Raw genomic sequence first — 11,752 nt, forward strand, 5'->3', positions numbered from 1 at the left:
ACGTACAGCCGTCTTTGTACGTTTTACATACCGTCCAACCATCAAGCCTTCCATGCTATGATGCAATGCGATGAAACACTTTAGACGCAGCAAAGAAAGTTGATGAAAACTTGTCCAAAGTTTCTTGAAACTAGACGAAACCGATTTTCAACATTACTGTAAGATATAAATAAATAAACAAAGATAAAATTAACCCAGTTTCGATGATTTTACTTTAAGTCTTGACATGCCAGTAGTTAACGCAGGCAAGTGTAACGAATCAAGTGTCCTTTCAGTCCACAAGAACTGTTCAAATGATTTCAATTAATACGCCTCCTCATCAATCATACGTATTTAATTTTTTTCCCCCTACAATTTCTATGCGCGGGATGAGATCGTTAAAAGAGGAAAGAAAGTAAGAAAGAAATTGCTTCGCGACAAAGGGGTCAATTGACGCGAATCTCTGTGGTCGATTCGCGGGACGAACGTCAATTATAGACATCGAAAGCGACGAGATATTGCTTCGAAGAAATAAACGCGGCGAGTTTTTGAACTAATTGCAGGGGAGAACGAATTCCTCCGCACCTTCCACGAGCACGTCTCAGATTGGCAGTAGCAGTGACCTCGAGCTATTTTGATTGCAGGTTTTACTCCGAGGCAAGGATGTTGATGATTCCGTTCGTTCCTTCGCCATGCCTCGGGGGAAATGAGCAGTTCAAATTGTTGTTATTTTACTCAACACTTCGCGCGAAAATCAACTACCATATATTAGATATTACGTCACCCATTGGCGTAAGATGACGATGTATGTATACTGCACTGTATATTTTATCTACAAAGTATAAATGTTTGTCAGGGATTAGGAATTGTAAAAATTTACCGCTCGGTATCTTCTTCGAACATCTCCATTACTTTGGTGAAATTATAAAAACAATACCAATCGATCTACTTCGTGAATAGCAATAATAAGTTAGAAACACATACATCGTACTGCATTGCGACACCAAAATTCTTGAATCCGCAAAGGAGGGTATAATGAAAAAACAGTAGAAAAGTGCGGTGCCTACGCGACATTGCTCGAGGGCAAGAGACTGGTGAAAATTATTCATACTCTCGGTAAAGAAGAGAACATCTCGCTGAATCTTTCCTAGGGCAGACCGCAATTTTTCTTGAACCCCATGTGCAAACAGTGAAGCAAGCACTGCACCCAGATACCAATATGGCGCTCTTAGTGCCATATGACCTCCGGCAAACACTGTCTAAACGTGTCTTAGAAAAGTGTACTTACGATTTGAATGAGGCACCTTCAGACACGTGACGGCATTGCTTTTCCCGGCGCAATTACGCCCGTATGAAAGAGGAAGGGAAAAAACTTCCACTAAAGATCCAGCGGACTTCCTTGGCTCGCACAATTCCAACCCCGCAACTGGAACTACGACGACCCAATCACTCTGTGACCCACATGACGGACTCTTTCACCTATATCGGGGTCACTAGGGTCGAGGTAACGCGCTTCCCGAGGGATCGAAGCAGCCGCGGCCTCATTTCACTTCCGGTCTTCACTGCTGCAGAGGGCGCCGAAGTCGAGGACACGAATATCGCACCGAGTCCATTCTGGAATTGACGTTGTTTAGATTTGCTACCGATTTCCGATGCCGCAGGGTCAAAGTTGAACAAATCCTGTATCGGTGGAAAACCCAACCGTGGCCAAACTGCTGCGGAGAACGTTGAGTATCTGCCCCACGGTTAACCTGACTTGGTTTTCACGGTGTGCGTAAAGGGAAAGAGACACTCGCTCGCAGTGCTCTTTAGTGTCGGAAAAATATGGACAGTATCTTTCTAGAGAGAGACGGATTGAGGGAGAGAGGACGAAGAAAAAATTCTTCGGGCAATAATTCACTCTACAAGTAGACAGTCATTGTGCCTAATTGTAAGGTGGGTAGGTAGGCACTATTATCGGTTGAATTATAGTCGCACTCAGGGCTCGAGCTGACGATACAGACAACTTGGCACAGAGATGTCCTCTGATCTGTGTAAGGGGTAAGGGGAGAAGTCACCCGGTTTTTCTGTTACGCTGTTCAACGTCTCAAGCTCCCCTGCGCGACTTCTTCCTTTTCTTTTTCTTTTTCTTCTACTTCTTCACCGTCGCAAATGAATTACGACAGAAACCAAAAAGACAAGGAGACGACGAAAGAAGAAAAGAAGCTAAAGAAAAGGACGATGATTTGTTGAGCAACTACTTGTACACCAAGCTCTCACCGTCGTACAGACTCGATTCATCACACTCTAACAGCATTCCGTATCTTGTGCGCATTACGATATTTACTCTTCAGTTTTCCGACAGACTTTCATATCCCAATAACGATACTGTGCTAATCGATCTTCTTTATTGTGCAAAAAATGACATCATCCATAGATCCTAATGATAATTTTTGGTGGAACCAAGACGCCGATTAATAGTATAGGAATTATAACGGTACCAGAATTCGTCCCTCTGGGATGCGTATGAAAATAATTCTTCACTTCACGAGGATGGGCCGCAAGTTGGGACGAGTTTCGCACAAGGACTGACTCTGCAACGAGGTGGTGCCATTACGCACGCTCTTCCATCTGGACAGGACGGTGCATCCTCGCAGGTTTTCCCTGGCAGATGAATGTACTCATCGTCATCGGACGGAGCTGCGATGGTTGAAGTGATGGTTGATATTATCAGGGGAACGCAGATCAAGAGCAGCAACGTCCAGTTCTTCATGATTTTACGCATCTTGGGAGATATTCTGCAAGGTGGAATTGAACGAACTTATGATCTATGTGTACAATAACGACCAGTTAAGAATCAAAACATGACTTACACGACGACGGACAAGCTTCCAACTTATCTCAACTTATTCGTACTACGTCTCGATCAGTCAGTTTTACCTGTCCGTTCGGTATTCCTTTTATAACTGGCCACGACTTATGCCACAAACGCGTATATATACTCCTCCTCTGTCCGCTGCCGACTCGGAGAGCGTATTTCCGGCTGGTGATCGTCATCGGGTGATATTCACCGACCGTCACGATCGACCGATTCCAAGACCAAGGTCACCCGCTTGACTCGTCTTCTTTATAGTGTGACCAAGTTCGATTCTCCCAGAGTAATTAACGCTTTTTACCTGTTTTCACTTACGTAACGAAGCTAAGTTATTTAGTTTTGTCATGTAATTGATGGTATTCAACTCCTTGTATAATACTTAGGAACGTCATTTTAAGTAAGTAAAGATATTTTTCTCACGTTTTCGTCGTAATTCAATTTTTCACATAACTTTTAGCAATAATTAGAAAAACAAAGGGAAATCGTCCCGGAACTGGCATTACATGGTCATGAATATCAATCCTTCTGTAAACATCATCGTGAAAATAATTTCGCTGATAATGTTATTTCGATTCTTGCCTATAGATTAATATTATATAATGTGCGCTGTCGAGACAAACAGAGTACGCGAAAATTCGCATCGACGTTAAATAAATGAATGAATAAAATAACAAAACGAAGCTGCGTATTAACGGGACAGAAAGAGTTGAATAAAAAAATCTTGAGCCCAAGTACCGCGTGAGGTCATTTTCGCCCAATTTAAGTGCGGTATATTTTTAATCTTAATTGGTTATCCTCTTTGGCCGCAGTCGGCTCTGAAATATGTGCTGCGCAATAAGTATTTCTTTAACTTCTCTGTTTTTTCTCATTCATCCTCGTTCAGAATATCGTACTGTAAGACAATAATTATCACTCGAGAATGAATGGCAAAAAGGAAGAAGAAAAAAATAAAGTAAAATAATTAGCAGACATATAATATAAGGAATGGGATATTGCGTCATCTTTCGTGTTTTGCTTCTATGCTTCAGCTCCACGCGGCTGCTCTCTCGTCTCTACGGTCCGAGGTCTCCGAGCTTAATGCTAGGCTCGTTGCTGCCACTAGGGCGAGGGAAGCCTCGGACGCCGCTTTGATAAGGGCTGAAAGTCAGGCTGTCAGGGCGGAACAAAGGGCTGAACAACAGGCTGCAAGGCACGAGGAGAGACTCACTGAACTTCACTCGGTTATTGCCGAACTTGGGAGACAGCTGGAACGCCATCGGGCCACCGTCATTGCCGAAGAAGATGAGTCGGGTGAGTATTTTTTACTTTTAATTTCCTTTTTCATTCATCATTCGTGAGACTTTTTTCGCAGTTGACCGATGGAATTGAAGTTTGTTCCTCTGATCGTTTGATCTCTTCTTAATCGCGATGAGTTCAGATGAGACAACGAAATAGTTTTTAATCATCCGTGTGAACACTTTTTTTTTACATTCTTTTTTTCTAGGTACACTTTTTGAAAGTGTTCCAGGCTTTAAAGAAATCTGAAATAATATTCAGGGTTTTTTCTCAAAGTCTTGACTAATATTATCCAAAAGTTGGCTGAATCGAAAGTTTTCAAGTATCGTTCATAAAAATTGATACCGAGAAAATAACTGTTCCCCAAAGTCCCGAGAAGTCATTGAAACCGGTCTTTGTGACTTTCTGATCTTCGTGAAACCATTAGAGAAATGTTTTTGTATCTAATTAAAATCGAAGAAGTCTTTATAACTCTTTAATGACTAGTCACACATTGTATACTCAACGCTTTATCGTACGAACGAATACCTAACTTAAACTAGTCGATCGTTAGTTGCCCGTTCGTAAAATCACAAAAACCATCTTTTTCGCACATCTCTTTAACATTATGTCAACGAACTGGCAATCGGGCCGTCAAATCTCTGGGACGGAGGTTAACGAAGCAATTAATGCGGTGTGGAATTATTATTTTTTATTTTAAGAAATCGAGACCAGCCGAGATGCCGAAGGATCAATTACGAACCCCGTCGAGGAGAGCGAAGGCGGAGGAGATCTCCACGGGGACGGTGACCGAACCCTTGGCGACGCGGATTCCAGTTGTTGCGGTGAAATTGAACACCGTCCAACGGAGGTAAAAGATCTTACGAGATACAACTACCTCCCCCTTATTCTCCCGGATTTTTTCCCTCTTCCATCTTTATTATACGCTCGAAACTTCTCGTCCACTGTTCATGCACGTGTATCGTTTCACAAACTGGCAGCATCTCGCCTTTCTTATAAATAATACTTGACCGTACGTATCGGGATTCAAACGAGTCGAACACGTCCGTCGTTCACGAATCACACACCGCACACTGCAGTTTTCTTATTCTTTTTCGTATTATTTTTATTCCTCCTCATCCTCCTCCTCCTCCTCCTCCTCGTGACTCCGTATCGCGTTGGTATTATGCATGCAATGCAGGAATCTCGGCGATTACCATCTGACTCCTGGAAAGACGAAAGGGTTTATTGCCTTGAGGTTCTCCCACTTCGGGGTGTGTTCCGTGAGCTGGGCGTGAGATGGTTAATTGCGAGGTGAGAAGGGGTTAATTGTAAGGAAGAAGAATAATTATCCACAAGTTATTCAAGCTAATTAGGCGCACCGTTGCGGTTGAATAGACTCCCAGATTATGGTTATTATTAACATGATGATGATGATGATGATAATGATGATGATGATGATGATGATGATAATGTAGTCTAAGAAGGATGCCACGTAAAATCTCATAAACTGCAAGTGAGAAAAAGTTAATAGATGAATAAACGAGTAGAATGATAAGAAAAATATGAAAAATTTACGGAATTCTCGCGTCTCGCCTTGCGAACGGTTGTTGCACACGTCTGCAGCATGAGTATAATCGTGTATACAAAACGTACGTAACGCCATCATGATGGTCAATTTAACGTAATTTAATGTAATTTCATTTCTTGTAAAGCATAGTATTACGGGACATTACTTGTATTACGTAGAGAAAATATACCCTGCGTCGTGAAATGTTGTTGCTGGTGCCGGTGCGGAATTGCGATTGGAATAACCATGCCCATCGAAAAGCGGGCGGCAGAGCTTAAAGCCTGTTGAACAACAGCGAGTCTTGCACGCCTTCGATCGTTCCTTCGGAGTGCAATAAGTATGAAAACAATGACGAAAAGGAATCATAAATACCGAGGATAATAACAGGGATCATAATTTTCGATTACCCGCGGGCTTTGAACGCTTTTTTCTCTCTTATTCCCGCGTAGTATTTTTTGCTGGAAAATCTTTCGGTACACGGAGATTTTCATTACCGTATACCAATTTAAAACCGTCCCATCGATAATGCCGAGGTACGCCTTTTGTCCCGACTTGAATTTCTCCCTACGGAACGAGCGGAAGAAAATATTGACAAAGAAAATAATAATAAATAATACGAAATGATACCGCAGAACGGGAGGGAAACCTTGGAGAGTCCGGCGGCTCTACCGACTCCAGAACCGACCCAGCAAGCCGCCTCGTGTCAAAGCGTCGCCGTTGCTGCCCTCCAGGACGAGGTGAACGCCTTGAAGGCGGAAATTGCCAGCTTACAGGCTCAACTGGCTCAGTGCAAAAGTCAGGGCCAAAACAATTTACCTGCGACGCGTAGCGACTCGCCTCGACGTGACATGAGGGTAAGTTCGCGAATTAAGGGTGTCGGTATAATTTTTGTTTACTCGCGAAGAAGATTCACGGCGTCGATTGGTTCGTTCTTATTTGTATTCACCCATCCACAGGTGCGTAGAAACACGAGCTCACCGGAACCTCTCACTGCTCCCTGTTCGCCTTTGTTGCCTCCTCTTCAAACGCCACCGACGAAAACCGTTTCGAGAGAAGAAGCCCCGGTCTTGAAGATGGCTGAGAGAGTGCGGCTTAAGCGTACGGACGAAAGGCACATCACTGGACCCGACATCACGAACCTTGGTGTAAGGCATCTTCTCAGAGGAGCATTTGTACCAATTAAGCATCCAATGTCACAATTTCGTCAATTTGGCAGGTGTGCTCTACCATGGTGGCTGAACATCTGGTGTCCGATCTTATGGAGCAGTCGAACTTGCAGGAGCTTAACGGATCCGAAAAGCAATTCGAGGTTGAAACGGAGAGGCTGAACAGCAGGCTGGAACATGCGAGAGCCAACAACGCCGTTCTTGCGCTTACGCTTCACGAGAGTAAAGCTCAGTGCGATAGGTCCGTGATTTAGAAGAATGAGAATGAGTTTCTCTCGCATTTATATACTACTAGGAATTCTCTTATATTTATTGTATACCATTTCAGGCTTAGTCTCTTAGTCGGAAAATACGAATCTAACGCAACTGCGCTTCGGCTCGCTCTGTCTTACAGCGATCGAGCGATCGAAGCTTACGATGTTCTTGTCGCTTTGCTAGAGAGCGAAATTGCTCTGTCTACCGATCGCAGCAATATTACTATCGATAATAGAAGGATTGCCGAAAATGTTGCTTACCACGTGTTGAACAGGCTGGAAAACGACTGTGCAGCCTTGGGAGCGCCCTGGGAGGACAGCATGGTCTTATCCGATGAGTAGGTTTTCTTTTAACACCAAATTCGCGAGGCAATTGCTTGCAGCCGGTGCTGATGACCGGTTTTTTTTTTCTATTCTTGTACAGTTCGGAAGTAATTTGGGGCATCGAGGAAGAGAAAAGACTCAGGAGACACATCAACAGGATGAAATCGGATCGGGCGATGGTCAGATCCACTGCTGTTGAACTGGAAAGTGTTCATGCCGAACCTCTGAACTCGAAGAACACTATCTCACTATCCGAGGCTAGGAAATTAGACTTAGAAACCGCCGTACTGATGCAGGTGCGCTGACGAACGCTTTATTCTTTACCGCGTTTTTATAATTGAGTAGATTCGTCGATCTTAACACGCGTCTGTTCAACGTATCTAGGAATTAATGGCAATGAGAGAGGACAAGGCTGAACTTAGAGCGAGGGTTTTTTTACTCGAAAAAGAACGGGCAACTATTGAACTTAAACTGGGTGTTCAAGATACACAAATCGCAGCCCAGTATGCGGCTATATTACATCTTCAGGAACAGCTCAGAGATATGGAAGCTATGCCGGCAGTTATGGCCAACAAGGTACGCTGCTAATCATTAAAACGACGGTAGTTTGAAGCTCCCTCGTATGTAAAAATATAATTTTCTCCGTATACAATAGGATCACGTCGTGAGCGACAACGAGAGCGAAGGTATAGAGTCGGAGTTAATAGAAGCGCTAGGAAGAGAAGCCAGGTTGAAAGATCGTCTACAAGAACTGGTATCAACGTTTGACAAGGTTTACGCTAATCTCGATCTCAGACATCTACAGTCAGACGAGCTTGTCAAAGATTTGAAACGAGCTAATGGGTAATAATGAATAGTCTCCAAAATACGGCGTACGATAATATATTTCATTGGAAAAGTTATCCCTGTCATACCAATTTACTGATGTCGGTAAAAGCCTGTCGAGAGTCTAAAAATATTTTTATACCTTTTTTACAAATGCTTCCGTTCCGTCAAAGTATTTTATGGCACCCTGATTACTTACAAAAACAATTTTATTTTCACCTCTCATCTCAGAGCTCTGGTACAATCGATGGAGAAGTCTAAGAAGAAGTATCAATCGAGGCTTAAAAAGCTGGAACAACAGATGCTGGAAATGGTAGAGAGACACGCGGCACAGGTAAAGCTACGAGAGGTGATTTTTGAAGTAAAGTAAACATGATTCATATATGTGTGTTTGTATTTATTTATATATATAATTATTTAAGTGTTGCATGATTCTACAAGAGATCGTGACGTACAATGATGTGAGATAAGCCAGAATTAACTTTTCTCCTTTTGCTGCTTCAGTAGTTTTTCGTATTCCTGTTCTATCAGCATGTCCAAGTCGTCTAGAGGCTTGTAGAAGTGATGAACGGTCTGTGAGCCGGCGAACATTGTGAGCATGGCGACGCCGGTATACGTAAGATAGCGAGTCCAGGAAACTCCGGCAGGCATTTTCTTTGGCCCCACCTGTTTCGGAACGAATTCAATTTTCCTCTTTTCTATCGCGTTACGTTTCCTCGTGAGCTCGCTTCTTCTCCAGCGCCTCTTGGATTCGCCGCTTTTTGTACGTTCTGTAAAAATTAACCTCACCGACGTGCCAGTTTATCATGGAAAACTCGAGTGCTGCGCCGAGGACAAAAAATATCGGCAAGAATCTGTACACACCGAATAACTTTTTTCCCGGCCACTTATCCAACACCGTGCCGATGAAACTACGCGATCGCCTTTTAAGCAACATTTACAGGCACTGATCTGAGCAACATTACTCACAGCAGACGGATTGCGGCCATCTTGAATCTCGATGTTACGTCAGTGGTCGCGAATTCTTACTGAGATTCGAGACATGCGCACGATGTAATACGCATTGCGTCTATCTTTATCATTACGGGACGGCTAACAAAACATCGTATTAAATAAAGCTTCCCTCGTATCCGTATTTCCCAAAATCGAAGTAAAAATTTTAGATTAACGATTGAGCGGACGGTGAACAATTTCGGCTTTAGAGTTTTCTCAAAGCTTCGAGAATACAAGTCAGTTGTTTGAATGGAAAAAATTTATTATTATGCACGATTGTCGAGAAAAAATTCGGGATACGATTGCGACATTACTCCGCCTGGAATGAGATTTTCTCCGAGGGAGGACAACACTCTGTATTTCATGATGAATTTTGTTTGTTTTCAGGTCAGGTCGTTGAATCAGCGCATAGCAATGTTGGAAGAAGAGTCGTCCGGGTACAAGGGAACATTGCAATCTTTGCCGTTGCAATCGCAAAGTTCTGGAGCTAGCGAAACTTCGTTATGACATACGAGTAGATAATCGAAGTAATTGATACTTATTAAAACGAGTATTTTTTAATACTTTTTCCTATCGTCAGTGATTAGCGCGGTCGCGGCGGATTGAATCTATGTATTTTTTTACTTGGGAAAAAAAATGAATATTAATGATAATAATTGCCTGAATGTAATTGCCTGGCTAAAATCGCTTTGTAATTATTATATATTATTTTGACGTAACGTATTTATTAGTTAATTATGACGGCTAATTATCGTTGTCGATAATAAAATACAAAATTGCATACCGTGCGTACTTGCGTAGATACTTGCGTAATTTAAACATATGATAGATCTGTGGATAATTGTGACTATGTTGCAAATCAAAAAATGTTTTTTTCTCACGAAACAACTTCTCATTCTCTCATATACATAGTATATATAAATGTATACATATACACTATTACTAAATAATTACAAAATATTAGTTAGTCATTTTGATTTGTAAATATGTATATTGTAGGCATACTCGAAGCGTGATAAATGTAGACTACGGTTAAATAAAACGTGCTTTATAATAAGTCTGTCCTATGTATCTAAAAACTTCCGGCACAAAATTGTCCGAACACAATAGCAACATTTTTCATAAGAAATTTATTTCCATTAACAAGTTTAGTGCTCGTATCTACTGGGAAATATTTTACGAAGCATCTGGATTAAATATTAATAGAATGTGGGTAAACTAAATTTTTGAAATTCGATCATACCTTTATTCTGAAAAAGTTACGTATAATAAATACTCTGATTCACAATCACTAGAATGTATCAGAATCAAAATTTGTAAAATTCGTCGGTTACAATTAGCATCTTGCTTACACATCAAGTTGTTTTACATTTTAACCATAATCATTAGTTGTCGTTTTGTCACGCAGGTCGAGGTTCTTCTGGTGTAGGCTCCATGGCCGTTGTCTCAGTGGCGTTGTCTCCTGGAATATCTGGTTCTTGTTCTTCCCCGGGGACATCGCCAGCCTCTCCACCAGTGTGTTTTAAATATTTATACCGGTGTATCTCCTCCTCAAGGTGAACACAGGCTTGTTCAATTTCATAATTTTTAGACACCAATCCCACCCATTGAGCCTCCAAAGCTCTCAACTTCTCGCCACCTTGGGTTTGCATCGATTTCCTCTGCCAATTTACTTCCTGGATCGTTTTTCTCAAGCCCTGAAGCTGTTTCTGCGCCTGCGAAACCAACTGCATCAGAACTTCCAAGTAACACTTCCAGGCCTCACAGCCGTAATCCATCATCAGCTCCAAATTACAGATTCTATAGAAGTAAGAAATGTTTATTTTTATTTTGCAATAATGGAATTTGCAATGATGTCTGAAATATTTCAGTGATGAACAACTACGATACAAGGGTTTATTTCAAGTCTTCCCAATTGCGTGTGAGTAAATAATTCACCGTGTAGCCTGATGTTCGAGCTGAGCCATGCTATTTTCCACACTCTCGTTCCAAGCAGCTATATCATTCATTTTTCCAGGAGGTGGTGGTGGGAGTTCGTACCGCTTCATGCTAAGTACTTCCATTGGAAGGCGAGATTGGAGCCTCTCAAATTCGTGTTTGATCACAGTTGTTTCAAAGGCATTCAGATTGAGAGGCGGCAGGTGTTCTAAGTAATTTTTTGTCGGTCTGTAACGGCGAGTTTCTTCCTCGACCATCGCCAAAGCCTGAAATACAACGTTGAAACGTAACCTCAAAAGTGAAAATTACATAAACAAATGATTCACATGATTATACGGTCAGTAATATCATCTCTCACCGCTTCTCTAACTCCGGGTTCGTCATATCCTTGATCTATATACGGCAAAGCGTCCACAACTACCTCGCCTGCCATTATTCCTACCGTCACTATACTTGCGTATTTTTTAGGCTAACCGAAATCAAACGCGATCGAACTAAACAAATGTCAGTGACGTGTTGACGTTCATTGGCTGGAATCCGTTTCGACACTCGTGCGAACCCCGTGCCCAGTGAATCGCTGCGTTTCCAACACGAG

At 42.2% G+C, this 11,752-nt stretch overlaps 3 protein-coding genes across 4 annotated transcripts in view; 1 reads left to right on the top strand and 2 right to left on the bottom strand.

Moving 5' to 3' along the window:
• LOC124222459 (colorectal mutant cancer protein) overlaps positions 1–10,094 on the top strand; it is a 44,069-nt gene extending 33,975 nt beyond the window's left edge. The window contains exons 4-14 of one of the 2 annotated variants that reach the window (XM_046633449.2): positions 3,862–4,123; positions 4,810–4,958; positions 6,290–6,511; positions 6,614–6,802; positions 6,874–7,064; positions 7,152–7,415; positions 7,502–7,697; positions 7,786–7,977; positions 8,057–8,244; positions 8,458–8,575; positions 9,607–10,094. In XM_046633449.2, the coding sequence (XP_046489405.1) occupies positions 3,862–4,123; positions 4,810–4,958; positions 6,290–6,511; positions 6,614–6,802; positions 6,874–7,064; positions 7,152–7,415; positions 7,502–7,697; positions 7,786–7,977; positions 8,057–8,244; positions 8,458–8,575; positions 9,607–9,726 (2,091 nt within the window). In that variant the 3' untranslated portion in view covers positions 9,727–10,094. The remainder of the gene's footprint in view (positions 1–3,861; positions 4,124–4,809; positions 4,959–6,289; positions 6,512–6,613; positions 6,803–6,873; positions 7,065–7,151; positions 7,416–7,501; positions 7,698–7,785; positions 7,978–8,056; positions 8,245–8,457; positions 8,576–9,606) is intronic. The other variant, XM_046633451.2, reaches the window with a different exon arrangement.
• sloth2 (sloth 2) lies at positions 8,603–9,247 on the bottom strand. The gene is made up of 2 exons (XM_046633466.2): positions 9,091–9,247; positions 8,603–8,996 (listed from the first exon to the last, which is right to left on the bottom strand). Exons 1-2 carry the CDS (start codon positions 9,161–9,163, stop codon positions 8,704–8,706), a joined length of 366 nt encoding a protein of 121 aa, XP_046489422.1. The 5' UTR covers positions 9,164–9,247; the 3' UTR covers positions 8,603–8,703.
• Positions 10,095–10,442: 348 nt separating the features above from the next.
• BCAS2 (BCAS2 pre-mRNA processing factor) lies at positions 10,443–11,690 on the bottom strand. The gene is made up of 3 exons (XM_046633460.2): positions 11,516–11,690; positions 11,158–11,423; positions 10,443–11,019 (listed from the first exon to the last, which is right to left on the bottom strand). Exons 1-3 carry the CDS (start codon positions 11,588–11,590, stop codon positions 10,620–10,622), a joined length of 741 nt encoding a protein of 246 aa, XP_046489416.1. The 5' UTR covers positions 11,591–11,690; the 3' UTR covers positions 10,443–10,619.
• Between the last annotated feature and the right edge of the window lie 62 nt (positions 11,691–11,752).

This window comes from Neodiprion pinetum, chromosome 6 (genome assembly GCF_021155775.2).
Source record: "Neodiprion pinetum isolate iyNeoPine1 chromosome 6, iyNeoPine1.2, whole genome shotgun sequence".
In the NCBI taxonomy this organism is placed as follows: domain Eukaryota; kingdom Metazoa; phylum Arthropoda; class Insecta; order Hymenoptera; family Diprionidae; genus Neodiprion; species Neodiprion pinetum.